At 38.7% G+C, this 14,392-nt stretch overlaps 1 protein-coding gene across 4 annotated transcripts; it reads left to right on the plus strand.

Annotated features, from left to right (window-relative positions):
• The first annotated feature begins 619 nt into the window (after positions 1–619).
• On the plus strand, positions 620–14,165 carry LOC146657811 (uncharacterized). 4 transcript variants are annotated; one of them, XR_014914104.1, is made up of 6 exons: positions 620–650; positions 1,633–1,664; positions 2,725–2,751; positions 5,339–6,358; positions 13,348–13,446; positions 13,607–13,642. XR_014914104.1 is itself a non-coding variant. In XM_085426138.1 (3 exons), the coding sequence occupies exons 1-2, from the start codon at positions 9,850–9,852 to the stop codon at positions 13,715–13,717; spliced, it is 3,708 nt and encodes a 1,235-aa protein (XP_085282264.1). In that variant the 5' UTR covers positions 9,665–9,849; the 3' UTR covers positions 13,718–13,737; positions 13,830–14,165. The 4 variants fall into 4 exon arrangements, 3 of the variants coding, with proteins under 3 accessions (XP_085282264.1, XP_085282265.1, XP_085282263.1); XM_085426138.1 differs by lacking the exons at positions 620–650; positions 1,633–1,664; positions 2,725–2,751; positions 5,339–6,358 and adding an exon at positions 13,830–14,165 and having other exon boundaries at positions 9,665–13,446; positions 13,607–13,737; XM_085426139.1 differs by lacking the exons at positions 620–650; positions 1,633–1,664; positions 2,725–2,751; positions 5,339–6,358 and adding an exon at positions 13,781–14,165 and having other exon boundaries at positions 9,665–13,446; positions 13,607–13,693.
• The last annotated feature ends 227 nt before the right edge of the window (positions 14,166–14,392 follow it).

Here is a 14,392-nt window from a genome sequence, read left to right on the forward strand (position 1 = left end):
TTTTAGTTTTTCAGTGACCGAAAACGCCGTTTAAGTGTGGACGAAAGGTGCAAACGGATAGAAAAATGTCCATTTTCAAAAGTACCTGTGTACATGTGGACATAGCCCAAGAATAATAAGAACTCCTAATTTGTAGACTTTAATTTTTAAGAACTGTTTAACAAGGCTTGTTTGTGCCAACCTAAATCTGCAGCACAGTTTAAATTCTCACTTTGTGGAAAATTAATGAAATAAACAACAGCCCACCTTCACATTAATAAAATATGTCAGTATATTATTATTATTAATATGGTATATAGATATTTATTTTAAAATAACAGCATATTTAATGATACTATGTGCAGTTGGTAATATTTTAGGAAGTAGAATTTGAATGCAGACCACCTCAAATATTAAAGCCTTAAAAATATACACCGTGCAGTTTTTCATGTATGAGTGTTATTGCAATCTTAAATGAGAGGTAGACCAAAGAAAACAGAGGAGAGTTGTTGTTTGTATTCCAGCTGTAGTAAACAAAGAAGTTTAGTGAATCTTTTTGACAACAGAGAGTGATGCAGTATTGATGCTGATTTGAGTTTTCTGATCCTGTATTTTTGCTCTTTGTCTTTTGTTACACAGAGTGAACTAGAAGCTTGGTTTTGCCTTCGCTGGTAAGTAAACAGTGATTGTAACTGAAGCAATATGAAATTGGGATTGTGTAACATGTTTAGCAATTTATATACAATAGTTTGGCTTTCTGTGATATCTTGCCATTTGCTCATGGGCAAAAACACATTTAGGATTTATAAGAAGTAAAGCCGCCCCCCCCCCCCCCCCCCCCCCCCCCCCCCCACTAGATCTCTGAGTGTCCCTAAAAATGTCCCTGAAGTTTAATAGGCCATTTATGTCTAATTTTAATTTTAAAGGCTTATCAAAGCATTTCTGTAGTAATTATTGTTTTTATTACACATGTTAAGGCCATTTGAGACTCTGCAATTAAATGTTGCCCTCTTTAGACTAAAGTGAGTTCATTTTGTCTGAGGTACAGTGCTGGGAAAAGTCTTTCTTCCTTGCAGATTTATTTTGTTCATGCTTTTTTGTCACATGTTTCAAATCATCTAACAGGGATGATATGAATAAATACAAAAAAGCATTTTAAAGTGATGATTTCACGTATGAAGCAGAGAAAACCAAACCAGAGCTATCTGTTCTAATGTGAGAACATGCTGGTCTCTAATACCCAGCTGTGGAAGCCCTGATACGAAGAACTACCATCAAGCATTTATAGTATCAAGTATTATTTGTGATTGTTGCATGCTTTGAAACTGTGATGTTATCATTTGATCAAGTGTGCAGTGCGAGCAGATCCTTGCTTGTGGTATCTGATGTGTTATGTAATAGCACCAAAGTATTAGAGCTTTACGTTAATGAGGAATTTCTGTGGCTTATTGCAGATCGATAAAACGACACATCACCTTAATAAAGACAGAAATCTTTAATAAGGTGCAGAAAGAGAAGATGGGGTGTTTATAGTAAAGCTGTTGTAAACAAAGAATTTAACAGATTTTTTTTTTCACTACAGATTGTGATGCAGTATTGACTCTGATGCTGATTTTAGTTGTCTGATTCTGTATTTTTGTTCTTTTGTTACAGAGTGAAACAGAACTTTGGTTTTGCGTTTGCTGGTAAGTAAGCAGCAATTGTAACTGCAGTAATATGACATTGTCACTGTGTAACATGTTTAGCAACTTACCTAACGTAGTTTGGTTTTTGTGACATTACCATTTATTTATGGGCAAAATCAAATGGTCAGAATTTATACCTTGTAGCAGCAAAGGCCCCACACATGACCTCTGACTGTCCCTGAAGTTTAACAGGCCATTTGTGTCTGATTTTTATGTTTGAACACAAACAACTGTTTTTATACAGTTGTTTGTGTTCTCCGTTTGTTTGTGGATTTACGTAGCAGAGCACCACAGTTGTTGATTTATATCTTCACTCATATTCTGCTTATGTATTACATTAAAGTCAGACCACTATAGAAGTATTTTTGCCTGAGTGAACAGAAGTGGTAGGTTAAACATTTAAGCAATAATAAAAAACTCAGAGGACCAGAGTTGTGAGTAGGCAATGTTGTGTATGTTAAAGCCTGTGTGTAATTTATATACAATAAGTTTAAATCAGTTTCTTAATAATTTGCTTGATACAATGTGTTTAAAATTTTATATAAAAGGGAAATATTGAAAAATACAAAAAGATTCCTGCCAACAGGTACAATGGAAGGACTCTTTATTATAATTTTTGTAATTGCAAAAATGGCGTGCCACTGTTGTTACTATAACATGTCAGAATTTACATGTATTTTAGGATTTACATATTCAGATCAGAACTAAAACCTAATGAGGTTTTCCGTTGATTCTAACAGTTGTGGTTTTTTCACACTTTATTAAGCACTGTCTTGTGATAGAAAATGATGGAGCTAAAAAGCCATAATCTGTACCAACAAATATTGGTGCCTCTTTTTTGCACTTCTGTAGTATGCATGCCTTTATTACACATGTTATCACCATGTGAGACTCTGTAACTGAAGTTTGTCCTCTTTAGACTACAGTGAGTTCATAAAGGCTTGAAGAAATTGAGGATTTTACTAGTTATTTCATGTCACAGTAAATTGGATTGTGTGCGAAGAGGTTCAACAGTGTAAGTCATTAAACAGTGATCTGATGTGTTGTTTCCTTTCTCTAGGATACTGATCTGATCGTCGCAAGTCTGGTAAGTAAAGGTTTTGTCTGCGGTACAGTGCTGAGAAAGGTCTTTCTTCCTTGCAGATTTATTTTGTTTATGCTTTTTTCACATGTTTCAAATCATCTAACAAGGATGACCTGGATAAATACAAAAAGCAGTTTTAAAGTGATGATTTCATTTTTGAACCAGAACAACCTGGTCTAATGTAAAAACATGTTGGTCTCTAATACCCAGCTGTGGATGCCCTGATAGCAACAATTACCATCAAGCATTTACAGTAACTGGTAATGACTGGTTTACATCACTGGTTGATTTTGGTCCACTATAATTTCAGAATTGTCATAATTAGATCCAAACAGGACAGGCAAAAAAAGAAAAGAAAAAAGTCTTAATTAAGGCCCAATATAGGGTTTTCAAGTCATGCCAAGAATCTTAATTTCATTAAAGTCCAGACTGATTAGTTTACACCATGTGTTTTGTTTCATTCATTCAATTGGACTTGCTTGTGTGCTTCAGATCCTAAGTGTGATTAAACTTAAGCCCAGGACCTGATGAGTTGATGTAGGTCCTGAAGTAGTAAAGGAACTCTGGGACATCACAGTAACAGCACCATGTTTGACTTTAATGCTGGTGTTTTTCTCTCACTATAGATGATTCAGTTTAGTGCAGTTAGTCAGCACAGCTCTTGGTTATCATCGAGATATTATTAGGCAACTTGTTTTTGCATGTTCAGCTACAACATCTGGGAGGGTTTCTGTTTTCTGAGGTCTCCAGATCCTTAGTAGTCTCTTTGTAAACCTTTACAGAACTATATGTGTTTGTTTCACATTAGAGCAGCTCACGACTAGCAGTTTAGGGACAATTAAATATTCACATAGGACAGGGGTCTCAAACTCCACTCTTCAAGTGCCGGTGTCCTGAAGCTTTTCCACGTGTCCCTGTTACAAAACACCTGAATAACATTTGTAGGTCATTAGTGAGAGTATAGAATTTGACTGTGTGCTGAAGTGGCATCCCCTAAGACTACTCAAATGTAAGTAATTTAAGTGTTTGGAAAAATGTACTTCTAAAAGTACTTTCATTGCATCATGTTCATTCACTCATGAGCTGCTATAACATGAATCAAATTCCTGAATTACCACCTCAGCATGCAGTCAGGTTCTGTAGAGTTTTGCTAATGACCTACTAATGTTATTCAGGTGTGTTGCAACAGGGACACATAGAAAAGTTTCTGGACACCAGGCCTTAAGGACCAGAGTTTGAGACCACTGGTGGTAGGGCATTGTGGATTTCAAAAGCTTCTTCCCTTAAATCACTGCCTAAAAACTGCTTTTTGTAATTTGTCATAATGACTTGCAAAGTATAGGTGGGATGAAAACATAAACATAAGACATTTTATAGTGGCCTGATATTTTTATCAAGGCTGTTTTTTGAAAATAATCCTGGCCTAATTTACAAAAGATGAACTGTCTGAAAGTCATGTTTGTTTGTTTGTTTGTTTGTTTGTTTGTTTGTTTAAGAAATGTGGGAATGTCCAGCAAAGATCTTACATGCAACAGCTCAGATACAGCACTCACTTCTGTTCTTTTTATCATGAAATGATCTACAAAGAAATGATCATCATACTAAATTTTGCTAATTAGGCCTTTATATCAGCTATGATAAGTTTATTATAGATTTAGTGTAGTGCTTATTGCTGTGCATCAAACATGCCCCAAATGTGACTGAAATATGTAGAAACTAGCTGTCTCCAAATTTCTCATTTTGCCAAAATTCATACAGAGTGACCTGAAACTGTGCTGTAACCTCAGTGTGTTGGTTTTGTTGGACCATTTAATATTTACAGTAAGTTACTGTAGCAGCACGTCTTAGTTTGAGTTTATAGACTTAGTTTATTGTTTTAATAGAATGTAAAAATGTCCTTATAACAGTTCCACCATCATTTGTTAAACATTGTCATTCTGTTCAGTCCAATAATTTACTGTAGAAGTCTTTAGTATTTAAAGCCCTACATGTATTGTATTTTTGAGATTATAAGGCATAATGTCAATAAACAAGCCTGTTTTTAAGGCAGATTAAGCCAAACAAACAGTCAGATAAGTCAAACTTTATTCAAGTCATTCACAAACAACTCTCAACACTGTTCAGTTGTAACACATAAAATACAGAACAATACACTCACTTTTTCAGTTCATTCCTCATCCACAAATCCATCAAACTCTTCATGGGTTGATCAGTTTGAAATCTGCTTCTTAAGCATGTCTCTTAGCACGTGCCAGGTCCTTGTACACACACCATAATGTTATGTTGAAGCACCGTACGAATTACTCTGCGAGGGTCCTGACTATGGTAGCCATAATGCTCTGACAATACATCAAGCAGCGCAGCTTTGTAGCTTACGAAGTCTTACTAAAATATTTGACAGAATTTTGAGCGCTGTGTACCACAGAAATCCCGTTTGAGGTCAGTAAGCATAACCAGAATCGATACGCTAGGCACATTGTATGTTTTTGAGATAATGACAGGATTTTAGGTGTGCCATATAGTCTGAAGAATATGGTAAATCCAAGCATGTTGGAAATATGACTAATTCCATGCCTTTTGTGTCTTACAGGTGACCTGCTGCAGAAGATCCTCTCTCTCTCTCTATCATTATAAGCAATTCTGTCTATCCTATCACTCTCCCAACTCTATCTAATTTGAAAGCCATTCTATCTTGTATCCCTCTATCTCTACCGCTCTATCTAATTTGAAAGCCATTCTATCTTGTATCCCTCTATCCCTACTGCTCTATCTAATTTGAAAGCCATTCTATCTTGTATCCCTCTATCCCTACTGCTCTATCTAATTTGAAAGCCATTCTATCTTGTATCCCTCTATCCCTACTGCTCTATCTAATTTGAAAGCCATTCTATCTTGTATCCCTCTATCCCTACTGCTCTATCTAATTTGAAAGCCATTCTATCTTGTATCCCTCTATCCCTACCGCTCTAATTTGAAAGCCATTCCATCTTGTATCCCTCTATCTCTACTGCTCTATCTAATTTGAGAATCCAAGTTTTGAGAATCCTTTCAGAATCCAATTTTCAGAAATCCAAGTTACCAGAACTTGATCTATCTGTTACAGAATTCTGAGAGATCTCTGCTCTCACTGCTCTTTCTTTCCTGTCTTTAAACTCTCTCACATTCAGTCATTTTGCTGGAAATTACAAGTTGAATATACAGTAGTAGAATTACAGTACAGTAGAACTTATAGTAGAAACTACTTACACAGCCCTACATTTGTCATTTTAATTTTGCATTAGACTTTAGTTTGGACTGCTAGTTTGGCTTACTTTGATCAATTGTATAAAATATCACCTTTTTATAAGTTTATTTGTAATAAGATAATCTGGTTATTTTGTAATACATACATTCAGATAAATAATAAATCAGATCCAGTCTGTTAGTCTGTTTCATTGGCTATAACATTTGACTGCAAGTTTATAGTATTATTATTTAAGGACTAACCCATTTTGTCACTCAGTGTAAGTATTCAGTCAGTATTGTCATCGAGAAGTGCCTGAGGACCCAGACTTCCTGTTTCCTGACTGCTGCAGAACATCCAGCTGAAGAAACCCCGTTTCTAAAAGAGGTACAATAAAACGGACCAAATTGTTTCCAGAGAACTTTGAATTTCCTTTATTTTGAGTTTGGAGTACAAATCAGCTTTTTAACATCTATTCATATATTCATAAAAACATTTTATAGTATAATAGTACATTTCTCAGATTTAACAGTAACTTAAGGAGTTATAAGTTTTTCTGTGTTTCAAGGTTCAGTTTTGTTTATATTTGTGTATAACCACATATAAGCTCCAGATTGTACTTCAGCAAAATGCCAAGAAAAAGTCAAAGGTCGCAGTCCTTGAAGCTTAGATGGCAAAAGCAGAAAGAACAGGTGAATGTTTCTCAGAGCAGTGAGCAGGTAAAGGTTTGTGTTTCAGCTTTTCCCAGCACAGAAGTGCAGAGCAGTGTTCAGACAGCCACAGTGTCTTATGCAGATGTGGTAAAAAGAAGTGTTCCCTCAGTGTCTGTCCCAGAGACTGAAGTTATGCAGGTAATCCAGACTAAACCCCAGCTAACTGTACAAACACAGCATGATGGAGAGACAGCCACAGTGTCTTATGCAGATGTGGTAAAAAGAAGTGTTCCCTCAGTGTCTGTCCCAGAGCCTGAAGTTATGCAGGTAATCCAGACTAAACCCCAGCTAACTGTACAAACACAGCATGATGGACAAGCTCCAGGACAGTCTCATGTACAGGTTACAAACAGTGAAAGTCCACGAGTGAGTAGCGTCTGTGCTTCCCGAAGCCAGGCCGCTCCTAGGTATGGAAAGTACCGGAATCAGCAATGCATGGCTAACAGTTTGGTTTTCCTGTCATTCTTACACGAGGATGAATTTATTACCAGAGCAGATCTAAACCGTGTGTTGGACAAAGGCCATGCAGTCTATTCAGATGCCAGACTGAGGTTTGTGAACAGTGTGTTTCTAGCCTGCGATGAACTTCCTTCAGTTGTTACCAGCCGCAGACACGAGTATCAAGTCGACATGTCTCAGTTTGCTCATTACGGCACATTTGATGGTACAGATCACTTTCCGAGCCTTGAACAGGGACTACAGTGTTTGGCTTCAGACGTTCGCTACGCTTTGCTAGTCATGGGAGGAACAGTCATCGCTGTTAGCAGGCTGACTTCAGGTGAATATGCATATTTTGACCCTCACCCACGTAAGTCTACTGGTATGCCATTGTCGCTAAGTGCAAGTGGTGGAACTGCAGTTATGTTGAAGTTCACACGTCTTAATGACATGATTGACAGGATCAAACGTTTGTACAGAATGTTCAGCATCGCACCAAGCTGCACTTATGAGCTACAGCCCATCGAGTTTCACAGTGAAAACGCTGCTGACCAAAGAGATGCTGATGAAAACAGACAAACAGCTACAACTGTTCCAGCACCAGCTTTAAATGAACCTGAATTTGAAACTCCAAAGTCCACTGAGCAGACACAGAACACTGTGGCCGACACTTTAGCTACTGAAGTGATGTCATCCAGAGTGGATTATTCAAATGAGCCAGCTGCTGAGCTGAACAATCGTCCTTCTGATTATTTAGAAATAGAAACCTCTGCATCTTCTGTAAGAGACACTCAGGTAACATCAGATTCTGTTCCTCAGAATGATTCAAACAGTGCCTCCAGTTCAACTAAGATAACAGAGGAACTCTCAGATAAACTGCTGAAATATAGTAAACATGAAAGGCAAAAAATGAGGAGAAGATTATTGACCCAACAAAAGCTACCACAGAGAAAGGAAAATCAGAAGACGAAAGAAAGGCAGATGTACAGGTTTGATGAAAGCTTCAAGACAAAGAAAAAAAACTCAACTAAGAAGTGTAATGATCCTGATCACAGACAGAAAAAGAGCATGTACAAAAATGAATTGTATAAATTAAATGCTACCTATAAGGAGAAACAGAGAGAACATTTTAGAAAGATGTATAGGGAAAGTGCTAAAATTAGAGAGAGAAAAAGAGAATGTGTCATAAGGACATATAAAGACAATCCCCTATTCAGAGAAAAGCAGAAGGAACGTGTAACAAGAACATATAGAGAGTCTCCCATATTCAGAGAAAAGCAGAAGGAACGTGTAACAAGAACATATAGAGAGTCTCCCATATTCAGAGAAAAGCAGAAGGAACGTGTAACAAGAACATATAGAGAGTCTCCCATATTCAGAGAAAAGCAGAAAGAGCGTATAAGAAGAATATACAGAACTTGTGCTGGATTCAGAGAGAAACATAAAGCTTACATGAGGTCATATGTATATAACCTATATAAAAAAAGCGAAGATTTTAAACAGAAAAAACGATCTTATATGACAAAGCGGTATGGAGAAGAAAAACAATTTCAGCAACAACACAAGGACAATATGAGAGAACGAATGAGAGTAAAATATTGGAACGGTTTTTCTTTCAGACAGATGCATAATATCAGATGTGCAATGAATATAAAACGGAAATATCGCCAGATGCATCGACCAGCTGAGAGTTTACAGTGTCATCCAGAGAACACTTTAATGAATGAGGCCATATCTCGTTTCAGATCAAACATTAAGTCAGCACCATCTTATGTTTGTACTGTTTGTCTAAAAGCTTCTTTTCCTAATCAGGTGAAAATCTGCAAAAGAGAAAATTACTCAAAACACCAGACTGTAGCTCATCAGTGCCTAACTGGTAAATTTGTTCATGTGTGTGATGAAGCATGTCATGATCACTGCAGCTTTCCTGTTGAGAGAAAAAAAGAGTATATCTGTCACACATGTCACAGTTCCCTCAAAAGTGGATGCATGCCCAGGCTTGCTGCTGTTAATGGTTTAGAACTGCAGGATATTCCAGCTGAACTTTGTGATCTCAACATTCTGGAGAGACATCTGATTGCCAAATGCATACCATTTGCTAAGATTATTCCTCTTCCAAAGGGGAGACAGAGACTCATACGTGGTAATGTGGTGTGTGTACCATCTGAGGTCCAACAAACAGTTGACTCTTTACCGAGGATCAGAAGCCAATCACAGATCATGAGGATAAAGCTGAAAAGACGACTGTGCTACAAAGGCCATCAGCTGTTCCAGACTGTCACCTGGTCTAAACTCATTCAAGCTCTGCGTAAACTGAAACAAATTCATCCACAGTACACAGATATTGTTATCAGAGATGATGCATTGCTTTGTGATCCAACGTTACCTGATGATGACAGCAGTGATGAAGCCAGCATGGCAAGTGATGATTATAATGAAGCAGATTTAATGGAAATTGACAACTATGAAAAAGATGCCCTTTTGTGCGAAAGTGAGTCTGAAAGTGAACAAGCTATTAATATGCAATCCTGTGATGAACAACCAGAGGAACAAAATCCAGATGAACCAGAAAGTGATTTGAACAATGGAGGTTTTGCTCTAGAAAGTTGTCTGCAGCCTGTTGACATTTCAGAAGAGATTCTCTGTTTCACTGATAACACATATTGTGTGGCTCCTGCAGAAAGAAACAATCCTGTTAGCTTCTTCAGAACTCCTCATTTGGAAGCCATGGCATTTCCTGTGCAGTTTCCTACTGGTCAGAATACACTGGATGAAAAGAGACGTCTTAAACTCACACCAAGTGCTTACTTCAAGTCAAGGCTTTTCAACATTGATGCAAGATTTGCTAAAGACACAAATTACCTGTTTTTCTCACAGTTTGTCACTGAAATACACTTGGCTAATTCCAGCATGACAATACAGCTAAGGAAAGGTAAAACTATGACCAAAGATGGACGCAAAATCACATCAGGAATGTTACAAAGTAAGACAGAAGTAGAGAAGCTGGTAAGAAATAAAGATGCAATCAGATTTATGCAGCCACTCAGAGGAACTCCAGCTTACTGGCAGAAAACTACCAGAGATCTATTCAGCATGGTTCGCCAAATAGGAACACCTCAGTTCTTTGTCACTTTCTCTGCTGCTGAGATGAGATGGCCTGAAGTGATTCAAGCAATAAAGAGACAGCAAGGTGAAGAGGTTGATTTTGAAGCCCTGGACTGGTCAGAAAAGTGTGAAATTCTAAGATCAAATCCAGTAACCACCATGCGAATGTTTGATAAACGTGTTGAGGCTTTGTTCAGAGATTTGCTTTTTTCTCCTGCACAGCCCCTTGGTGAGATCATTGATTACTTTTACAGAGTTGAGTTCCAGCACAGAGGTAGTCCACATATACACATGTTGCTGTGGATTCGAGAAAAGGTAGAAGCAGATGTGGATGACGACCAAACTGTCTGTGACTTTGTTGACAGATACATCTCAGCTCAACTCCCTGATCCAGAAAAACAACCTGAACTGCACAAAAAAGTCACTGAGCTACAAAAGCACAGCAAAAACCACACAAAGACATGCTTTAAGAGTGTGAACTCTGGTTGTAGATTTGGGTTTCCCAAACCACCAGCCACAAGAACAATGATTGTGAGACAGGATGAGGATTCAGACACTGAAGCTGCAAAAGCCAAACTCAGACCTTTGTTGAACCTGCTGAAGGAACCTGAAGCTGCTTCCCTCACCATAGAGCAGATTCTGTCACGATGCAACTTGACAATGAATGAGTATGAACAATGCCTCCAAGACATAAACAAGAAAACAGCTCTGATTCTGAAACGTGACCCAAATGAGTGTTGGATCAACAATTACAACCCAGACCTGCTTGAAGCCTGGAACTCTAATTTAGATGTCTCATTCATTTTGAATGCCTATTCATGTATAGAATACCTCTGTAAATATATAACAAAGAAAGAATCTGGCCTCTCTGAATACCTGAAGACAGTTATTGACAACTCTGATAAGAACACCGTCAATGAGTGTGATGAAATGAGAGCTGTGATGCAGGCTTACTCAAAAAAGAGAGAAATCAGCGCACAGGAGTGTGTGACTCGAGTCTGTGGCCTAAAAATGAAAAAATGTTCCCGCAGTGTTGTATTTGTACCAACAGATGATAACCCAGTAAAAATGAGTCGGCCCATGAGCTTCCTGGAAAGCACAACACACGACAGTTGTAATATTTGGATGACAAGTTTGAGTGATAAATACAAATGCAGACCTGAGACCCCAGAATATGAGGAAATGTCACTGGCTGATTTTGCTGCCTTGTGCAGGTTGGTGAGTGGTCCAAATGAAGGAAAAGATGTGCTTCCTCTTCTAAACCAGCTTGGATTTGTACAAAGGCGAAAGAATGATAAACCAGCTATAATCAGATATTACCACTGTTCACAGGAAAAAGATCCTGAGCAATATTATGGTCGACTGTTGAGACTTTACCTTCCACACAGATCAGAGCAGGAACTGAAACCACAAGGGTTCCAAACCTATCAGTCCTTCTACAACTCAGGTTTTGTACGACTTCCATGTTCAGACCACAGTGAGTCTGTGAAAAGGGTTGTGAAAAGAAATAAAGACAAGTATGAGAAGAACTCTGAGGATATTGAGAGTGCACTGGAAGAGTTTGAACAAAATAGGGATGTTGTGATTGATGAATGGTGTAATCTTGCTCCTGAATCTGAAGTTGTGAGGCTGCAATGTGATGAGAATCTTCCTGAGAGACATTCTGATGATGAGAACGAACAGGAGAATGTCCCCGACTACAGTCGTCAGTCTGATGCTGTAACAGAGATCAGAGCCATCAGAGAACAACCTGCAGTAGATCCAGCCGTGGTACGTGTAATGTATCAGAATCTGAACCAGAAGCAGGCCTGCGTGTTCTATGCCATAAGAGACTGGTGTATTCAGCGAGTTTGTGGTTTGAACCCAGATCCATTTTTCTTCTATATCAATGGTGGTGCAGGAACTGGAAAGTCACATCTGATTAAGTGTATTCACTCTGAAGCATCAAAGATCCTGAGCAGACTGCCTGCTAATGCAGAAGAAGCTGACATATCAAATCCAACTGTTTTACTGACTTCATTTACCGGTACAGCAGCTTTTTCTATCAATGGCTCTACATTACATTCTCTACTGAAACTACCCAGGAGTCTGAAACCACCCATTCAAGGACTTGGTAACCAACTGGATGAAGTCAGATCTGAGCTGATGAATGCTGAAATTATTGTTATTGATGAGATTTCAATGGTTTCAAAACCCCTTTTTGCTTATGTGGATGCAAGACTGAAACAAATCAAAGGCACTCAGAGACCTTTTGGTGGAATGTCAGTTTTAGCTGTTGGAGATTTTTACCAGCTGCCACCAGTGCGACAGTCTAAACCTCTCTGTGTTTACGATCCAGAACAGATTGACCTATGGCAGGAACATTTTCAGATGATCACTCTAACCGAGATCATGCGTCAGAAAGATGATGTGGCCTTTGCAGAGATGCTGAACAGGATTAGAGTCAAAGAAAAGACAGATGAGCTTTCTCAGTGCGACAGAGATTTGTTGTCACAGGCTGTGACTGCACCAGAAGAATGTCCAACTGAGGTCTTACACATTTATGCCACCAACAAGAATGTGGAATCCCACAACACAGATACCCTGAAGAAGCTTCATTCAAACATCATAATCATCAATGCAGACGATTTCCAGAAGGATAAATGTACAGGCAGAATGGAACGAAGAGACAAACCATTTACAGGTGGGAGAAATGATTTACCTGACACTCTGAATGTTGCTGAAGGAGCTCGAGTCATGCTGACCAGAAACTTGGACACACTAAACGGTTTGGTCAACGGTGCTTTTGGTATACTGATAAAGGTGGTGAGATCTGAAAATGATGGACACATAATTAAACTGGGGCTCAGGATGGACAACCGGCAGCCTATGAGACACAACCGCAGTGCTAATGCAGCTTCTGATGATCTGGTTTACATTGAGAGAGCAGAGGAGAGTCTGAAGTTTAAAGGAGCGGTACGCAGACAGTTTCCTGTAAAGCTAGCATTCGCTTGCACAATTCACAAAACTCAGGGTCTTACAACACAGACAGCTGTAGTTTCAATGAAGAACATTTTTGAACCAGGTATGGCTTACGTTGCTCTCAGCAGGGTGACGTCTCTCAGTGGACTCTATTTGCAGGACTTGGATGAGAAAAAGATTTACGCCAATCCCGAGGTAACTGCAGCGCTCCAAACCATGAGACAAGCCAGTGTTGAGGAAATGATGCCTCTTCTTCAGGTCAGAGAAACAGCCAGCAGACTTGACACTCTTACACTGATCCATCACAATACAGAGGGTTTGCCATCTCACATCAGTGACATCAAGAGTCATCACGAAATGTGTTTAGCAGATGTTTTGTGTCTCACTGAGTCTCACCTTCAAGGCTCCTTTGTTGCAGACAGTCTTCATTTGGATGGCTACACCATGTTCAAACGCAACAGACATGTGTCCTACACAAACTTTCCTCACATGGCCAGCAGAAGTGGTGGTGGAGTTGTTGTGTATTTGAGGAATCATTTTCAGGTTCAGGTAAAACAGTATCTGCATAATGTCACTGATCTTGAGTTTTTAGTGTTGAAGGTTCAGGCTCCATTCCCTGCGCTCATTGCTGTTGTGTACAGACCCCCTGACTACAGTTTGACACCATTCATGCAAAACCTGGTAAGTCTTTTAGATTCACTTGAAATAATGGACTGTCACCCAATAATTGTGTGTGGAGATTTTAATGAGAACCAGTTGCAGAGTGGAAGAAAACAGATTCTGGAGCAGTTTCAGTCGAGAGGGTATTCACAGCTGATCACTTCTGGCACTACAGACAAGAACACCCTGCTTGACCTCATTTTTATTTCTCAGCCACAGAAATGTCTATATTCAGGTGTTCTGAGATCATATTACAGTTACCACAACCCTGTGTTTTGTGTCCTGTCCTCGAGCCAATCATGAAGTCGTCTGGTGAGTTTTGAAACAATTACAGATAATGTTTGTTACAGAGTTTACTGATTGTAGAGCATGAAAAATATTTTTCATTGAAAAAATTGTCTTCCCTACTCTGTCTGTAAGAAGACCCTTTCTTATTGCAATGTTATTAATCATTTCACCAAATCATTGCTGAACTTCATGCAGAGCAGAGAACATCTGCTATCATGCACCTCTGATCTGAAATGTGCTGCAACATTTATTAAAC

Source organism: Rhamphochromis longiceps, linkage group LG12 (assembly GCF_057381845.1).
Source record: "Rhamphochromis longiceps isolate RC_006_pf linkage group LG12, R_longiceps_female_GT1.1, whole genome shotgun sequence".
In the NCBI taxonomy this organism is placed as follows: domain Eukaryota; kingdom Metazoa; phylum Chordata; class Actinopteri; order Cichliformes; family Cichlidae; genus Rhamphochromis; species Rhamphochromis longiceps.